The sequence below is a fragment of the Copadichromis virginalis genome, linkage group LG22 (assembly GCF_057382275.1).
Source record: "Copadichromis virginalis isolate Kocher_CV1m ecotype Utaka linkage group LG22, C_Virginalis_male_GT1.1, whole genome shotgun sequence".
Classification (NCBI taxonomy): domain Eukaryota; kingdom Metazoa; phylum Chordata; class Actinopteri; order Cichliformes; family Cichlidae; genus Copadichromis; species Copadichromis virginalis.
In genome coordinates, this window is record NC_140638.1 from 1766154 (window position 1) to 1785968 (window position 19815).

Below are 19815 nucleotides of genomic sequence, written 5' to 3' on the forward strand. Positions count from 1 at the left end.
TTTACAAACTGAACATCATGTTGAAACTCTTAAGACTAAAAGGATCATTTTCTCAGAGACTTTTATGCAGTTGGACTTCTATTTGTAAACCTGCAAATGTGCAGCTGCACAAACATCTGCACTAAAGCTGAATCATGTTAAACTTCAATGAGTCTGAAAACAGTGATGATGAGAGCACAGAGGCTCTTTGAGCTCATCCACCTTTCCTCCGGGTAACAGCAGTGATGCTGATCATGATGATTAAATAGAGCAGTCCAATCAGTGTGCGGACAGTCATGTGCCACAGGTGATCAGCAGCTGGAGGACAAAGAAACATCTGGAATCAGAGCCTCATCCACCACCAGCTACAGTCACTGATCACTCAGTTATTCAGCTGTATGGGAACAAAACTGAACACTTGATTATTCTGGTACGTTTGTCCTGAAACAAACACACTGGGTAACACTCAGAAATTAATATTTTGTCTAAATACTGGTCACAATAATGCAAAAGTCGTTCTTTGAATAACTGCTTTCATACCTAAGATTTCCTCAGGTGCTGCTGCCGCTGTTGCTGCAGTTCTTGTTGTCAGTGAAGTGGTCGTTGTTTTTGGTGGTGGTGTTCGCGTTGTTTTCCTGTCTGTGTTTAACATTTGAAAGATATAAAAGACAGAAAATGTACTTTAGAATAGTAACTTTACATAAAAAAAGATTTTTTAAAAACATAACAGAACCCCATGAGTGTTGGTAATCAGCCCAGGACTCTTCGTTTCCAACTAATATTGGTCAGTTTTTGCTGGCCTCTGCAATTCGTCCTCTCAACCCACTGGCTCCAAAACCTTTCCCAGTATCCGCTCACGTTCGCCAACAAAGCATTGTCAGTAAATATATAGATCTAGCACAGCTCATTCTTCCACCACTCAACCAGCCCACTCCACCCATCATGCGCAGTCTGGCCCCATCTCAGGCAAAACAGCTCACTCCACTCGAGTTTTCTTTTGCATTTTCACTATACAGAGACAGCTTCTACACTACTTTCCCTTCCCAAAGACAAGTTCTCGATACCTACTTGACCATAATACTCGATCTCGCCCTACACTTCGGCAGCACCAGCTTTTACTAGTACCACATCCAGTTCACTTCTCAAGCAGCTGCTTGCCTACAACAGTTTGATCAGGACACATTCTGGGGCAGGAACTCTACTGTCGCTGTCCGATCTTCACTCTCCTGCAAGATATGCAGTGCTCCGTCACATCCTGCTTCCGTTTGTAGCATTCCAGCCCAAAGCAACTGACAGCCCATAAGCCACACATCCACTCTTACCTGCTTGGGTCCAGCCTCTAAACCAGAAATTTCCAAACCCACAGCATCCATTCCTAGCATGCCTTTGCCACAAGGTACAGACTGAAAGGGCGACCCATCGTGAACCTAGGAGGCCGCACCATTTGCAATAATTCCAACTCCAGAAACTGATTCCAGTTGCCTCATGTCTTAGTGCTGCTATCTTCACTCCTGCTCTTTTTGCGGCAGCGGCCATTCCTGCCCAGCATGCCCCCACAACCCCCCCAAACAATGACCAGTTTTATCTGTTTTGACACCTATACATATTCGCGCTTTAAAAGAAGCCTTAAAAAAAAAAATCACCCTTACCCAGACTTGGTGAACTTTTTAGTAAAATGTTTTTAAGGTTTCCACCCAGGGATTGTTACCCAGCCATCAGGTCTCTTGTACCTGTAAAAATCTCCAGTCAGCTCTCAAAGACCCAGACGCCATTGAAAGCCTGCTCGCCAAAGAAGTTAGGAGGGTTTAATGAGTGGACCCTTTCCTAAACTGCCTGTTCCCCTTTTTCGCATCGCTACCAGAAAATATTCAGGCAGAAAGCGCATCATCATCATAAATGTATCTGCACCTCATGGGAGTCATGTTTTTAAATTAGAGATGTCATTCCCTGGAAACACCTGGAGAAACACAGCTGACACAAATGAACCTGACGCCACCAGGGAAGCGAAACTGAACACATTGAACATGGAAACAAGACTTTCAAAATAAAACAGGAAAACATAGAGAGACGTAGACATGACAACCACACTTGACATTACAACAATGGTTTGTATCATATCTATCTAATAGACTCCAGTTTGTTCATGTAAATGGAGAGTCCTCTACACACACTGAGGTTAATTATGGAGTTCCACAGGGTTCAGTGCTAGGATCAATTCTGTTTACATTATACATGCTTCCCTTAGGCAGCATCATTAGAAGACATAGCATACATTTACACTGCTATGCAGATGACACCCAGCTCTATCTGTCCATGAAGCCAGATAACACACACCAATGAGTTAAACTGCAGGAATGTCTTAAAGACATAAAGACCTGGATGGCCGCTAACTTTCTGCTTCTTCATTCAGATCAAACTGAGGTTATTGTACTCGGCCCTGAAAAGCTTAGAAATATGGTTGTGAAATGCACCACACACACACACACACACACACACACACACACACACACACACACACACACACACACACTTCTTTATAGCGAGATGCCACGTTTATTTCTAGTTTTTGTTTGGTGTGACAGTCCAGTCTCAGCTCTTCCCAGCCTCCTTCCCGCTCCTCTCCCGTCTCACAAAAAAAGGGAAGAAACCGTCATCAGACCAAAAACCACCAGCTGTGTTCTCACCTGCCTCTCCAGCACCGCCCCGTTGAGCTCACTGCACCACTCCTCCCCTGCAGCTGAGCCAGGGACATACACCCCCACCGCCCGACTGAGGCCAGGGAGCCGTCTGGCCGAACCTACTTTCGTGGACAGGATGCGATAGCTGCCGTCTTCTCCACCTGTGGACGCACCTGCCTGCCCCCAAGTGGTGCCCCAGATACTGTAGCTGTGGTTGGAGAAGGGTGTTTTTTCCTTGGATTGGCAGACAAGGGAATCTGCCAGTAACCCTTGGTTAAATCCAGTGTCGTGAAAAAACGGGCTGTGCCCAACCGGTCCAGGAGCTCGTCGACCCGGGGCATGGGATAAGCATCAAAGCATGACCCTTCATTCACCTTGCGATAGTCGACACAGAACCGTATAGACCCATCCTTCTTCACCACAAGAACTATGGGGCTACAGCAGGCGCTGTGCGACTCTTCTATCACTCCCATTTTCAGCATTTCAGCCAATTCCCTCTGAACAATTTGCCGGTTATGCTCAGGAAGCCTGTAGGGCCGTGAACGCACCGTCACGCCAGGCTGTGTTTCAAAATGATGCTCAATGAGAGACCTTCGGCCGGGCAGGGGGGAGAACACGTCTGCAAAATGCTGCTGTAAGGCGTCAACATCCGCTTTCTGGGCCTGTGTGAGATGGTCATCACAAGGGAGGGAGGCGGGGATGATAGAATTTGGCCCCTCCGGCCCCAACTCCTCTCTCTCCTTAACCAGGCTTACCAGAGAAGCGTTTTCAGGCTCTCTTCACGCTTTAAGGAGATTGAGGTGATAAATCTGCGGCGCTCTTCCCCTGTCTGACCTCATAGTCAATGTCCCCAATTCGCCGTGTGACCACAAAGTGTCCTTGCCACTTTGCAAGCAACTTTGAGCTGGAAGAAGGGAGTAATACAAGCACTGTTTCCTGGTGAAAATTGCCTGAGTCTAGCCCCTCTGTCATACAGGCGTTGCTGACGCTGCTGAGCCTGGAGCAAATTCTCCCGTGACAACCTCCCCAAAGTGTGGCGTTTCGCTCTCAGGTCCAGCACGTACTGAATCTCATTCTTGGCGAGGCCCGGACCGTCCTCCCAGCTTTCTTTAATCAGGTCGAGCACCCCACGCGGCTTCCTGCCGAACAGCAGTTCAAAGGGAGAAAATCCCGTGGAGGCCTGGGGCACCTCCAGCACTGCAAATAACAGAGGGTCTAGCCAGCGATCCCAATTGCGTTCATCCTCGTTAATGAACTTACGAATCATGGACTTTAAAGTCTTGTTCAACCGCTACACCAGCCCGTCAGTCTGAGGGTGGTGGACGCTGGTTAATGCCCAGTAATTCGTACAGTTCCCGCAGTGTGCGAGACATGAACGATGTGCCCTGATCTCTTTCGGGATTCCGACTCGGGACCTGAAACAGTGCCTGCGCCACACTCTTTGCAGAGATGTTGCGCAGCGCCACTGCTTCCGGGTATCGCGCTGCATAATCCACCAGGACTAACAGAAAGCGATAGCCGCGTGCACTCTGGTGAAACACCCCGATGAGGTCTGTGCCAATGCGCTCAAACGGGACCTCCATGAGTGGGAGCGGGTGCAAAGGCACTTTTGGTATGAACGGCTGATTAACAAGCTGGCAGGACGCGCACCAACGGCTCACATCCGGATGTCCGGCCAATAAAATCAGGCCGTTATTCACTCCAGAGTTTTTTCATATCCTATATGCCCTGCCATGGGGTTATAATGAGCCGCCTGGAAAATCATTGCCCCTCCATGAACTGCTCCAGCACCGACTTCTCCACCAGCAGCGTCTCCCCCTCTGACGATCCCGGCTGCAGCCACCACACCGCCGCGTCGTGTAGTTTCCGGGCCCAAGCAAACGGCCGATCCTCCCCGGCGAATATCCTCAGGGGCAAGATCCATCCTGTCCAACACCGCCCGGCTCATGTCCTCGAAGTTGCTCCTCGAGGAGCTCAGACGGCGGCCCTGAGTCTGCCGCCGTCTGAGCCTCCCCCGACAGCAGAGGAAGCAAACGTGGAGCCCACTAAACCTGCGGCCACTTCCAAGGTGGCCGCAGGTTTAGTGGGCCACCTTGGAAGTGGTTTAGCTCCAATCAGCCGCTCCAGAACCTGGGTCTGCCGGTCCGCCTGCTCCTTCAGCTTTGCCAGGTGATCACGCTGGAGCGCCGCCTGGTCTTGGCTCATCTTCGCCATCTCTGCTGGCATTTGCGCCAGGAACTGCAAAGGCTGGGCAGCATGTGGGTCTGACATTCCCACCAGACAAGGTTTCGGCACAACTTGTGAAATGCACTTCACACACACACACAGTTCTTTATAGCGAGATGCCACGTTTATTTTTAGTTTTTGTTTGTTGTGACAGTCCACAGTCTGGACAGCTCCGGTCTCAGCTGTTCCCAGCCTCCTTCCCACTCCGTCTCACTAAAAAAGGGAACGCCACCAGCTGTTTCCTCTCCAGCACCGCCCCGTTGATCTCACTGCACCACTCCTCCCCTGCAGCCGAGCCCGGGACCACACCTCCGCCACAGTGGTATCTAAGCAGATTCTTACTCTGGATGGCATTACCTCGGCCTCCAGTAACGCTGAGAGGAACCTTGGAGTCATTTTTGACCAGGACATGTCCTTCAACGCACATATTAAACAAATATGTAAGACTGCTTTCTTCCATTTGTGCAACATCTCTAAAGTTAGAAATATCCTGTCTCAGAGTGACGCTGAAAAACTAGTTCATGCATTTATTACTTCCAGGCTGGACGACTGTAATTCATTATTATCAGGAAGTCCTAAAAACTCCCTGAAAAGCCTTCAGCTAATCCAAAATGCTGCAGCAAGAGTCCTGACAGGGACTAGAAAGAGAGAGCAGATTTCTCCTGTTTTGGCTTCCTGTTAAATCCAGAATTCAAAATCCTGCCCCTCACATACAAGGTCTTAAATAATCAGGCCCCATCTTATCTTAATGACCTTGTAGTACCATATCACCCTATTAGAGCACTTCGCTCTCGCTCTGCAGGCCTACTTGTTGTTCCTAGAGTATTTAAAAGTAGAATGGGAGGCAGAGCCTTCAGTTTTCAGGCCCCTCTTCTGTGGAACCAGCTTCCAGTTTGGATTCAGGAGACAGACACTATCTCTACTTTCAAGATCAGGCTTCAAACTTTCCTTTTTGCTAAAGCATATAGTTAGGGCTGGACCAGGTGACCCTGAATCCTCCCTTAGTTATGCTGCAATAGATGTAGGCTGCCGGGGATTCCCATGATGCATTGAGTTTTTCCTTTCCAGTCACCTTTCTCACTCACTATGTGTTAACAGACCTCTCTGCATTGAATCATATCTGTTATTAACCTCTGTCTCTCTTCCACAGCATGTCTTCATCCTGTCTTCCTTCTCTCACCCCAACCAATCACAGCAGATGGCCCCGCCCCTCCCTGAGCCTGGTTCTGCCGGAGGTTTCTTCCTGTTAAAAGAGCAGGGGTGATGTGGTGCATAGAAGGGGTCCTGGTGATAATACGGGCAGCAGAGTTCTGGATACGTTGAAGCTCATGGATAGATTTTTGACTAAGACCAAAAGAAGAGAGCTGCAGTAATCGATCCAGACTGTGAACAAGAGTGTCAGCGGCATGTGGGGTCACTGTTTGATCAGACTTCACAAACAGGAAAAGACTCATGAACACCTGGACATTGATTAAACATAAACTAGAATAATACTCGACTTAACCATAACCAAATAATAACACCAGAACTTTGTGTTAATTGAATCTAACATTAGAAAATACAAAATACTCAAAACGCTGGTTTACGTGAACAGTCGAACTCGGTTTGTTCTGTGTCCAGTCCTCATTGGGGTCTATGCTGACTGGCTTACTGTACAGATGTGAGGTGATTCAGTCTCAACATGTAACTCTACACGACTTACAGTAGAGAGCAATGAAGTGAAAATCTACCTTTGTAACAGCGCTTTCTAAAGTGCATCACGTCATGAAGAGGACAGTTATTCACATCCTCTCTGGGACATGTCAACAGAAAACGATTCTAATATTACGTGTGGGTTTAAGATTCAAAAACAGAAAAAGGGAAGTGAAAGTTTGACGTTACCTGGCGGGATCACCCTCAGCTCTGCGGCCGTTTCGTTATTGCACAGGTATGTTCCAGAGTCTGAGACAGCAGCTCCACGAATGTGCAGTGACTTATCCACGAATGCATGGTAATGTTCTCCTGGATCATCGTGTCTCATTACACCGTCATTAAAAACTGTAAGTATGATAACTTTCCTCCCTTCTGTCTCTCTGCTCCAGGTCACGTTGCCCTGAGGGCGAGGACAGGGCAGAGTGATGGGCTGCTGCTCCTCAGCTTCTCTATAGATTAAATCTGTGAAACATAATCTATGAAAATATCTAACAATACCAAATTATCTGTTTACACATGAAAGGCGGAGTGTTAGAAGCCTGTACCTGCAGAGACATCAGAGCCCAGAATAAAAGCACAAAGACAGCAAATGTTCACCCACATCCTGATGCACTGAAATAACTGCAACAGCTGACCCAGGCTTCTGTTTCTGCTGAGAACAGGAACTGTGTGGTTTACAGGAACTGTGTGGTTTACAGGAACTGTGTGGTTTACACGCACATCTTCTGCACATCTCAGAGTCTTTTTATAGGAAATGAATATTAATGTTTCCTGTTAATATTTCCTCAGGATTTGTTGTTGACTACCGACAACAACAAAACTGTGTCTGTACTGGAAAGTGAAAATTACTTTTCTGTGAACAAACACACTACGCCACAGCTACAGTGGGGCAAAAAAGCATTTAGTCAGCCACCAATTGTGCAAGTTCTCCCACTTCAAAAGATGAGAGAGTTCTTCCATCACAGGTATGCATCAACTATGAGACAAAATGAGGACAAAGATCACATCGTCTCATTTTTAAAGAACTGATTTGTAAATCGTGGTGGAAAATAAGTATTTGGTGAGTAACAAAAGTTGATCTCAGTACTTTGTTATATACCCTTTGTTGGCAATGACAGAGGTCAAATGTTTCCTGTAAGTCTTAGCGAGGTTTTCACACACTGTTGCAGAGGTGTGGACTCGAGTCACATGACTTGGACTCGAGTCATTAATTTTATGACTTTAGACTTGACTTGAAAAAATGTTCTAAGACTTGTGACTTGACTTGGACTTTTACACCAATGACCTGGGACTTGAACCGGTTTACTTGAAAAGACTTGATATTTCACCCCAAATCTAAAATTTAACACACACATTATATAGAAAGTGTGCATCATTAATTCAATTCATTCATTCGTTTATTCCAACCACACTCCGTACGTATGTGTGTGTGAGCTGTAGCACAGCCAATCAAATTAACCAGATTTCTTTTTTAAGAAGAAAAAAAACGCTCAAAAATGTTATTTTTTCCAGGTACATAAACTATGAAGTAGTCAACAAAAAACCGAAACGCAATATGCAAAACATGCAAGCAGAGAATCACAGACAGAGATGGAGCAACTTCCAGCAGTTGGAGTTGCATAAAGAACGGTAGGCGGTGCTTCATGACTTCATCTAACTGGCAAATGTTGTCCAGGCTACGTTGGTGATACAGTTTTTTTTAATGTGTATGATATTTTTGTCATGCGATTTTAAAGCCGGTCCTACAAGCGCATCCAAGAATAACATGCAGCTTATCTCAGAACTGTCGGTGAAAATTATTCTTGGAGCTAGGTTTAATTGAGCTGCATTTTAAAGAGGTGCAATTTCACAATTTGTGTATATTTTCTAAGTTCACTATTTTGTCATGTGTTGAGAAAACAGATTTAAAAATCACACGGTCTAATATTTACATTTAGCATAACTGCAACATGCTTTTCTTTTTTTTTTTTTAAGACTTGAAATTCAAAGTTTCAGACTTGTGACTTTACTCGGACTTTTACAGTGACTTGAGACTCGACTCTGACTTGAGGATAAAGACTTGAGACTTACATGAGACTTGCAAAACAATGACTTGGTCCCACCTCTGCACTGTTGCCCCACAGCCTGATGTTCCCACCATGCTTCACAGCAGGTATGCTGTTCTTTGGATGCAACTCAGCATTCTTTCTCCTCCAAACACAACAATTAGACTTTTTAGCAAAAAGATCTATTTTGGCTTCATCTGAACATATGACATTCTCTCAGTCCTCTTCTGGATCCAAATGCTTTCTAGCAAACTTCAGACGGGCCTGGGCGTGCACCAGCTTAATCAGAGCGACACGTCTGGCACTGCAGGATTTGAGTCCCTGGCGGCTTCGTTAGCCTTTGTTACTTTGGTCCCAGCTCTCTGCAGGTCATTCGCTCGCGCCCCCCGTGTGGTTCTGGGATCTTTGCTCACCGTTCATGTGATCGACCCCACGGGGTGAGAGCTTCCATGGAGCCCCAGGTCGACGGAGATTATCACTGGTCTTGCTCCCACAGTTGATTTCTTCACACCAAGCTGCTTGCCTATTGCAGATTCAGTCTTCCCAGCCCGCTGCAGATCTACAATTTTGTTTCTGGTGTCCTTTGACAGCTCTTTGGTCTTGGACATAGCGGAGTTTGGAGTGTGACTGTTTGAGGTTGTGGACATGTGTCTTTTATCCTGATAACGAGCAAAAACAGGTGCTATTAATACAGGTAACAAGAGGAGGACAGAGGAGCCTCTTACAGAAGAAGTTACAGGTCTGTGAGAGCCAGAAATCTTGCTTGTTTGTAGGCGACCAAATACTTATTTTCCACCATAATTTGCAAATAAATTCTTTAAAAATGAAATTTTTTTACTCATTTTGTCTCTCATATCCTGGAACACCACCAAGTCATTGGTTCAGGTATGTGGATGACACCTGGGTGACAATCAAATCTCAGGACGTTCCACATTTCACGGATCACATTAACTCAGTGGACCGACACATCAGATTCACCAGGGAGGATATGAACAGGGGCAGGTTAGCCTTCTTAGACTGTGAGATTTCCATCAGTAATGGGGGACATCTACAAGCTGATGTGTACCGTAAACCTACACATACGGATCAGTATCTAAGGTTTGACTCTCATCATCCACTGGAGCTCAAACTGGGCGTCATCAGGACGCAACACAGAGCGAACACCATCCCTACTGACACAGCAGCCAGGGAGGCAGAAGAACATCAGGAAGGCCCTGAGTAAATGTGGTTATCCCAGCTGGACTTTTGTCAAAGCTGGGAAGGCTCCTAAAGAAAGCTCCAGCTGATCCAGGAGAGAAGGACAACCACATGTTAATGATCCAGGCACTGACCTCACAGCCCATGGTTCATTCAGTTGTGCTAGTTTCCATTATTATGCAAATGTCCTGTTTATAAATTTTTATCATCATCCAGGTGACTTCTTCAGCCTCGGCTGAAGAAGTCACCTGGATGATGATCAAATGTTTCTCCCACTGACAACACAACGTCCAGATGAACAGAATCAACTTTTTGGGATAGAGTGCTCCCAGCTTTCTGTCGAATGGCCTTCATTGCTTGGAGAATCGAGGAGAGCATCCGGCAGGCTCTACGGGATGATAATAATAATGCATTGGATTTATATAGCGCTTTTCAAGGCACCCAAAGCGCTTTACAATGCCACTATTCATTCACACACACATTCACACACTGGTGGAGGCAAGCTACAGTTGTAGCCACAGCTGCCCTGGGGCAGACTGACAGAAGCCAGGCTGCCGTATCGCACCATCGGCCCCTCTGGCCAACACCAGTAGGCGGTAGGTGAAGTGTCTTGCCCAAGGACACAACGACCAGGACAGAGAGCCCGGGGATCGAACCGGCGACCTTCCGGTTACAGATGCGCTCCCCTAACCCTGACCTCCTCCAACCTCCAGATCGCCGTTTTGTTCCCACGTTCGGACTCACATATCTAAATTCTCCTGTCACCACAGAGCAGGTTGAACCATCGCCTTACCGAAGCGCCACTTCTGGTGGGAAACGTGCGCGGGAGTACGTCTCCGCCTGCGAGACCTGCACCAGGAGCAAAACCAGACTACTGCAGCCATTAGCCATACCTTCCTGCACTTGGTCACACATTTGTCTGGACTTCATCACCAGTTTGCTCATCTCGGCAGGTAAATCCATAATTCTCTCTGTAATTGATAGATTCTCCAAAGCCACTGACTTTATAGCCTTGGACAAACTCCCCACAGCTACTGAAACCGCTAAACTTTTGGTCGCTTCATCTTCAAGCGCCACAAGAGCTCAATCCGAGATCACCTCCAGCAGAGGACCCCAGTTCACATCACAGGGTTGGAAGTCATTTTGCTCTTTAGGGGACCAGGTCAGCCTCAGACCAACGGAAAGACTTCTTAGGTTCTTAGCTTTTGTGTTCTCATGTTTATCGCAGGTTTAGTTCAGTGTGTAGTCTGTCTCTCTGTGTCGTGTCTGCGTCTTTGTTTAGTGGTTTCCTGTTTTATTGTGAAAGTCTGTCTTATGTTAGTGTGTGCAGCTTTGCTCCCCCTGTCTCGTTAGTCCAACCCCTCCCAGCTGTGTCTCCCTCCTGTGTCGCGTCGTACCATCAGATTATGCCTGTGACAGTATTCAGTGTTCACTTCATGTTTTGTTTCCGTGCCAGCAATAAAGCTGAGGTTTGGAGTTGTATTCAGGGTCCTCCTCTCCCTCCGCCTGCACACAGAGCCCTGACAGATCAGATGCTCTCCTGAGAGAAACTGGGAGACGAGCGGGGATAAATCATGAACTCAAAAGCTATATAATAATTCAAAAACACAAAACACTGGGTCACCGACCCAGGACCGTGACACGTTCCTTCATACTTGACCCTCCTCTCATTTCAGATTTTTTCAGGTCACATCGCAGGTTGGAGGCTGCTCCTGCTGCATGGCTGCTGCATGGCTGCTGCATGGCTGCCAGCTTGGCCATCTGGCCAAGCAGAGTTGCACTTTTTAAATGTCTTTTATTTTCCAGCTGCCCTCCTTCTGTGTCACACACAGGTATCTCAGGTCCCAGCAACATGATTGGATAATTAGGTCACGTGTGTGAGTAAACCTCCCCTGACACCACACCCTGAATCCATTGCTCCACCCCTCCCAGGCAGCTGAGCCACAAACCACACCCCGCCCCAAGGTCACTACCATGAGATATTTTATATTCACTGTCTTATTCTCACCGCTGTCAGATTTCTCCTCTTTGATCACTTTTAGATAAGCAGCTGGTTTTCCATCACAGTGGTACAGTCCGGAGTCAGCAAGCTGAACATCTGGAATAATCAACATCTGGCCCACAGTGGAAGCATGAGGGCAGACTATCTGTTGTTTTCCAGCAAAACTTCTGCTCCACGATGGACTTCCTGATCTTCGACCAGCATGAGGGCATCTCAGGGTGACGTTCCTCCCCCCCACAACAGCGAGTCTCATTGTTCCTGTGCACAGTAAACATGAACATTACGGGGTCAGCACCTGTCTAAGGTTCACACACATGCATTCGGTCTGTCTTCTGACTTTCATTCTCCTCTCCAGGCTCTCCTCCACCTCTCCAGGCTCTCACTGCAGATCACAGTGTCGTCTGCAAACATCAGAGTCCACAGAGACTCCGGCCTGACCTCATCTGTCAGTCTTTCCATCACTGCAAACAGGAAGGAGCTAAAAGCCGATCCCTGATGTAATCCCACCTCCACACCTCACCCCCGTCTCTCTGCCCTTATACATGAGTTGCACCACCCTCACTTCTCTGCCACTCCTGTCTTCCATCTTCAGTGCACCTCTCTAAACAAAATGAAATGTTCTCGAGAGACAGAGAAACATGGTCACATGACCTCACATATTCAGACCTGAGTTCAGGGTCATAAGCCTGGGCTGATGTAACGGTCAGAGAGGCAAAGCGTTTCTAGCCTGTGCTGTTTCAGATGCTTTTTGTGGCAGACACGCAGCTACACTGGGGCCATGCAGCACATGTTACCTGCTCACCAGCAGAGCCACACCAGTGAGCCAACGTTCATTATGCAAATTTAGATGTACCGGAAATTTACATAACGATGTAATGTCATAAGGGTTTCTTTTGAAAAGCAGGCTTTCCTAATAATAAACTACTACTATAACAATAATTCTCGGTATGTGGAGAAGACATCGTGTCATTTCTTAACCATTTATCAGTTTTTGTAGTTGCACCAGTGCAGCCAGTTTTGGCCCAGCAGGTGATGTCAGCGGGGAAGCTAAGCTAACCTCTGACCCACACTGACTGCTCAGATGTGAGCAACATCTGACTCAGAGACTGTTATGACCTCAGCACTGAGAAAATATCCACATCATGTTGGGAAAAACCCAACTGAAGACTGAAAAATCGAATAAGTTTGCTGTCACCTGACGGGATCACTGTGAGCGCCACAGCAGCTTTATCGTCACAGAAGTAGGTTCCCGAGTGCGAGACAGCAGCTCTGTAAATGTAGAGCGACAGGTCGTCGTATGCAGTGTACTGCTTGGTGAGGTCATCGTGTCTTATTAAACGTCCGCCATCGGCTGTCAGGATCTCCTCTCTGCTGTCATTTCTCTCTCTGCTCCACGTCACTCTGCGCTCCTCGGAGAGAGGACACCTCAGAACAACGGAGCGCTCTTCTTCAGCCACTTCATGCATCAAACCTGCAAAACACAATATCATAAAAATACAAGTGAACATTTGGCTGCAGCTGGATTAAGATTAAATCTTTACTGAGGTTTTTTAAATTAAATCAGCTGCACCACACACCACTGACACAGGCTTCAATATGCAAACTTATCATTAAGGTGTAAAGAACAAGTTTAAACATTTAGGTCAACATGTTCAGAATGAATGTAAACGGTTCTTACCTGCAGTGACTTTACAGCTCAGGAAAAAGGCAAAAAGACAGCAGCAGATGTTTGCTGCCATCCTGATACAGACAGAAAAGATTTAAACTCTGACTTCATCTTTTCTTCATGAGAAGAGGATCAGGAGTTATTTAGGAACGGCCTTAACACCTCTCACTGTCTTTTAATAGTGTTTCCTGTTTTGTGCGCATGAACGTGTGCAAATACAGTGTTGGTGCTAAAGGCGTTCGGGGAAGTGTGACTTCTGAAACACAAAGAGGATTTAAAGAAACCTGCATCAGAAACTGGCTGATGGCAGCAGAGACCCAGGAGCAGAGTGGGACAGGGCGCTGATGACCGGTCGGGCGGAGACGCAAATGGACCAGACGGTGTGGAAACCTCTGGTGAGACAGAGCTAGCTGCAGCTGTGCAGGACACGCAGCGTGCTCAGGACGCTTCTCAAGCTCAGGGAGCGACGTGGAGTTTGTGGCCGGCTGGATACGCTCGCTCGAGCTCCCAGCTGATGCAGGAGGCTGAGACAGCTCGCAGCCTCCCCCATGTTACATAGTTAATGTTGGATTGCAGTCGGCACAGTCAGAGGACATATCTTACACATCGTGTTTAGACATTAAACTAAACATTACCCTCTGAACAATGTCCTGCTTCTCCTCAGTTACTTCATAGATTAAATCTTACAAACACATTTAAACACAAAAGACAAAATGCAGTGAGCCCAGTGAGTGTGAGTGTCTGGTAGTAGGAACTCAAGCGCAGAGCCGTAGGCGTCTCCAAAAAACAGTTTATTCACAGCACCAGTGCACGATATATACAGTGGAGGGGAAGCTCTCTCACACTCGCTCACGTCTTCTTGCCCAAACTCACACACGTTCACACGACTGGGGGGTCACAGGTACGGAAAGTCTGTCGCAGAAGAGAGGGAAGTCACACACGAATCACAGGTTCACCAGCGCTGGGAGAAACACTAACGTCTGTAGTACAACCACCCAGCGACGAGAGGATCTGTGTTCCAGCCTCAAATAGTGCTCCAGGTGATGACCGCTGATTGTTGACAGGTGTGTGGGCCAAGGGCGGAGCCCACAGTGAGCTCCGCCCAGGCAGAGAGAGAGAGAACCAAACACCACATGTAGCCCTGTGGGGCCGGCCGGGCGCGGAGACCATGACAGTGAGAGCCTATAACAACACAGCAGGAGATGTTCACTGTCACCATCGTTCTGTACTCAGATTAGCATCTGAGCTAATACTTCGGGCTGAGAGCAGGAACTCTGTGGTTATGTGTGGGTTTGCCCACACGTAACCACAGACAAAGAGGTGCTTTATATACAAGGTCAAAAAACTGTACTGAGTCCATCCACAACTCAGCTAAACTAAAGTTCGTGGATGGTTTTGTTTCTTATGTAATATCTCAAAGAGCAGCTCTGCTAACTCAAACTGACTCATGTGTTATTTTTACTTTAAGCTGAAAACAGGAACTGTGCGGTCGTGTTTGCAGGTCCTCAGCACACCACAGTGTCTTTTTAGACGCATACAGAAGATGTGTGAACTGCCATCAGACACATGCAGTGTGACGTTTCCTCCGTCTAGTCTGCGCAAGTAAAGAATACAACAGAATTCAAATGTCTGCAACAGCAGAAGACGAAGAGAGGACTCCTCAGCTGTGTGGCACATCGATCATGCAGGTGCACTGAAACCTGCTCCTCACATACAAGATATTGAATATTCAGGCCCATCTTATCTTAATGACCTTGTAGTACCATATCAGCACTTTGCTCTCAAAACATATAGCTGCAGGCTGCTGGGCGATTCCCATGATGCACTGGGAGTTTATTGTTCAGTCACTATGTATTTATAGACCTCTCTGCATTAGTTATTTTTAATCTGTGGCAGTCTTCACAGCGTGTCTTTGTCCTGTCTTCCTCCTCTCGGCCCCAGATGGTTTCTCTGTATTAGTGTAGTCTTTATCTTACCATACAGAGCATGCTGAGGTGCCTGCTCTTGTGATTTGTTGCTACAATGAAATTGAATAGAATTTGTCTAACAGCAGGAAAGCAGCACAGCATGGCTGTGAAAGCAGGGTTACGTCTATGAGACAGCACCGTAATATTTTTCCACTAAAATCAATAATTATTGTAACAAATAATTGGAATCAAATATTGATGAAAATAATTGTGATAATTAATTTGGTCATAGTGATGAAGTCCAAATTACAAGGCTGCCGGTCCAGACGGTGTAGCTGAATGTGAAAAGGAAGCACGGCATCATCAACAGCTGTCTGAGTCACACATGCCCACTCAGCCCTCGTGGAAGAAGTGTTGAAAAGGTGGAGCTGAAAAGCTGAGAGAGGAAAGCATGAACAGAAACTAAAAATAGATGCAGCTGCTGCATCGTGAACATTAGTACCACCAACAACTAACCAACCAGCCTCAGGGTGCTGGACTTGGGGTGAAACCCTTCATGCATGGTCAAGAGCTTCCTGGACTTGATGTCAGTGGCTTCTATCTCCTTCTTTGGGCAGCTTATTATCCCAGCAGGGTACCTGATCACATCAGGGCAGGTGTTGATGGCCCGGGTCTTGTTCTTATCGTTCAGCTGACTCCTCAGGACTTGCCTGACCCTCTGCGGGTACTTGGTGGTTGCGGTTTTTCTAGCGACCTTTCCATGACTCCCACAAGACTTTTTTGAGCATGTTGTAAGCTTTGTGCTTCTTTGGAGATCCCAAAGATAATTACTGGTGGATTTGGATCAATCTTGGTTTTAAGAATATTAGACAGACAGGTGAAAATGTCACACCAAAAACCCTGAAGTGCATTTCCATAATGTGTCATACGTTTTTCACAGAGGGGGGAGCAGTCTGGGTACATTTTGTGAAGTCTTTCCCTTGAGTAATGTAACCTGTGTACAATGTTATACTGAATTAGGCAGTGACGGGAATTAATAAAAAGCCAAAAATCTTCCGATAGGGAAATCCCAAATTCCTTTTGGATGAATGAGTTGAAGGTGCACTCATCTCCTGTAGTGCGTCATAGAATAATGAGATTCTCTGTTCGGACCCCGGCTATCACTAAGGCTTCTATCCAAGGTGTCGGACGACGTGTGCAGATATTATTCCGTAGTTGAAGATATCTTAAAAGATGGCTGCGCTGTAGTCCAAATCTATCTATTAATTGTTGAAATGACATGAAGGCATCGTTTGAATACAAGCCTTTTAATTTACGAATTCCCAGTTCCTGCCACACGTTGAAAGCTCCGTCTGCACATGATGGAAGGAAAGAGTGGTTAGCTGTAACATACTCATCGATAGTGGTGGTATGGATCTCTGGTTATAGTTATAGTGTGCACTTGTCAAGGGAGTAGAAGTAATATTCCACCAACACAGTAAGGAAGGCAGTCCTGCAGACCGTGGGGGAGTAACGCTGTATCATCAAGTAAGAGGGAACTTATTCTTAAATTTGATGCCCAGTAATAATGCAGGCAGTGCAAGTCCTCCAAGGCCTTTACAAAGATGTTCTTTCTTTATTCTATGCGTTTTCCAGTTCCATATAAACGACATAATAATGGCATCCAACTTTTTGAAGAAAGATTTGGGCAAAAAAATCGGGATATTTCGGACCAAGTACAGATATTGCGGGAGAAAGACCTTACTGAGTTCACTCTTCCTACAAATGAGATAGGGAGCGTCCTCCAAAACTGGATGTTGTTTTCTAGCTTCTCCAGTAGAGGGAGACAGTTTTCTTTCACTAGTGAACTACATTTTCTTGTTATTGAGATGCCCAGATATGTAATTTTTTCACAAGTTATTTTAAATGGTAGAGATGTAAGCCACTCACTACTTTCAGATTTGATGGGCAATACTTCACTTTTTCCCCAGTTGGTCCTGTAACCGGCGAAGGGGCCAAATCTTGTCCTATTGAAATTTCTCTAAGACAGCAAAGAGATAGGGCCACTCCACATGATCAAATGCCTTTTCAGCATCTAAGCTGAGTATAAGTAGATCCTGTTGCACCTTAGAGGAGTAAATTATATTAAATAGATGCCTTAGATTATTAAAGGAACTCCTATCTGGTATAAAGCCTGTTTGATCTGAATGTACCAGTTTATCTATCACCATACTGAGTCTACTCGCTAGTGTTGTAGCCAGGACTTTATGATCCAAATTTAATAAAGAGATAGGTCTATATGATCCCACTTCCTCCAAGACTTTACCTTTTTTGGGGAGTACAGTAATAACTGCTTCATTCAATGTTGGTGGTAAGGTGCCCACATTGTATGCATGGTTGTACAGTTTAAACAGATATGGAGCAAGTTTGATCTTAAACTGTTTGTAAACCCATCTGGGTCTGGACTCTTACCATTTTTAATACACCGATAGATTTAGTAATTTCTTTTGTTGTAATCTCGGCATGTAATCTTTATGTAATCATGTAATCTTTAGTTGTAATGCCGAGATTTTTGTTTTTAATTCATGTCCTTATTTGCATACCACAGGTCAGAGCGGACACTGTGTGCTGTTGTGACAGCCTGTGGGCTGTAGCCTCGTTTTCTTATTGTTTCTGTGGCTGCTGTGGTCAATACAAATATGAAAGCATTAATTTATTTGATTATTGAATTTGTTTGTCTAGTTTCGTGCCCCCTGTCAGCAGAATGAACTTAAAAAGTAAAGTAAGTTGACTCAAACAACATCTACACAAATAACTCAAATCAAAAATGGACTCACTCTATTTGCAAAACAGTGAATGTAACACATGTAAAATTAACTGAGCTTCTAACATGTTTTTAACGCCTGTTGACTAAATGCAGCACAGCTCCAGAAACAGCAAAGACAAAGAAATGAGACGTGACAGGACAGGAACTGTTGAGCTGCAGGACGTTGAGAGGGCAGAGCAGCAAATACTTTACATGTAGGTCTGGATCACATGCTGAAGAATCTGTCGTCCCTCTGATGTTCAGACTGGCTGTTTGCTGTGTGACTGGATGACGATGAACTGATCCCAGTTCAGTCTGTACGGCTCTTGTTTCTGTGTGATGGAGGATCACAGGCCGCTTTCTGCTCCTCTGTCTCTCCTCTGTTTCTCTACCCGTCGAGCTGCAAGAGACAGAAATGAATATAAGATGTTGGATGATCACAAAGCAGAAAACCATCAAACATCTGCACTAAAGCTGAGTCATGTTAAACCTCAGTGAGTCTGAAAACAGTCATGATGAGAGCACAGAGGCTCTTTGAGCTCGTCCACCTTTCCTCCAGGTAACAGCAGTGATGCTGCTCATGATGATGAAGCAGAGCAGTCCAATCAGTGTGCGGACAGTCATGTGACACAGGTGATCAGCAGCTGGAAGACAAAGAAACATCTGGAATCAGAGCCTCATCCACCACACCAGGACTTGTCTGCTGGAGCTGTCAGTGGTTTAATTCTTGTCATACCTGCGTTTTCCTCTGCTGGTGGTGGCAGTTCTGTTGTTGTTACCATTGTTACCACTGTTGCTGTCCATTCAGTTGGTAAGAGCGGTGGAGCTGGAGATGGAGGTGGTGGAGATGGACGTGGTGGAGGAGGGGCTGGTGGGGGTGGGGGCGGTTGGGGTGGTGGAGGTGCCTTTTTCCTTCTAGCTACACAGTTTGTCAGGAGGCAGAAACAGCAGTTTGAGGTATCAAAGTGTTTTTGAATGGCCGTGGAACCAGGAGATAACAGCAGTCACAACATGAATTGTGTGATGTGCAACAAAAACATCTGGTATCACAACTGAATAGTAAAGTACACCCTCCCCCACTCGCCCCCAGCCATTCTTTGCACGTGTTCGTTTCTTTGTTTCCACGTCCTGTTTTATTTCGCTCGCTGCGCTTCTCTGCCACCTTGTGTATTTCCCTTTTTTGCCTCATGCTGAAGGATGTCTTATTTCCTAAAATGAATGAGGAGGAGCTACATCCAAGGATACATAGGTCTATCCTGTCAGAGATAAAGGAGGCATAACGCACAGCTGGAATATACAAACCACAACAAGGACTCTTTCCCCCTTCTCATTTTATAATTACACGTCCTCATTAAAAGAGCTTGATGTTACCTGATGGGATCACGGTCAGCTGTCCCCGAGTCTGAGACGGCAGCTCTCTGAATGTACAGGGACCCGCCTTCCAGCACTCTCTCTGCTCCACGTCACTTTGCCCCTTACAGAGCGACGGCAGCTCAGACATAGAGTCCGCCAGTACAAACCAAGAGCTCACAGTTTAACACAGACCGTCATGAAAACAGTGAAACAAGGAGCAGATTAAACTGTTTGGTTTCAGTAAATGTGCAAAGTTCTTACCTTTAGTGACATTAGAGCCAAGAA

At 46.1% G+C, this 19815-nt stretch overlaps 1 protein-coding gene across 3 annotated transcripts in view; it reads right to left on the reverse strand.

Annotated features, from left to right (window-relative positions):
- Positions 1-19669, reverse strand: part of LOC146682346 (uncharacterized) — a 416833-nt gene extending 397164 nt beyond the window's left edge. The window contains exons 1-8 of one of the 3 annotated variants that reach the window (XM_085446780.1): positions 19549-19669; positions 18914-19433; positions 18668-18821; positions 13498-18577; positions 13015-13290; positions 11826-12077; positions 520-618; positions 202-297 (exon numbers count right to left, since the gene is read on the reverse strand). In XM_085446780.1, coding sequence (XP_085302906.1) covers positions 202-297; positions 520-618; positions 11826-12077; positions 13015-13290; positions 13498-13558 — 784 coding nt within the window. In that variant the 5' untranslated portion in view covers positions 13559-18577; positions 18668-18821; positions 18914-19433; positions 19549-19669. Of the gene's footprint in view, positions 1-201; positions 298-519; positions 619-11825; positions 12078-13014; positions 13291-13497; positions 18578-18667; positions 18822-18913 lie in introns of all 3 variants that reach the window. The other 2 variants (XM_085446781.1, XM_085446779.1) reach the window with 2 other exon arrangements.
- Positions 19670-19815: the final 146 nt, after the last annotated feature.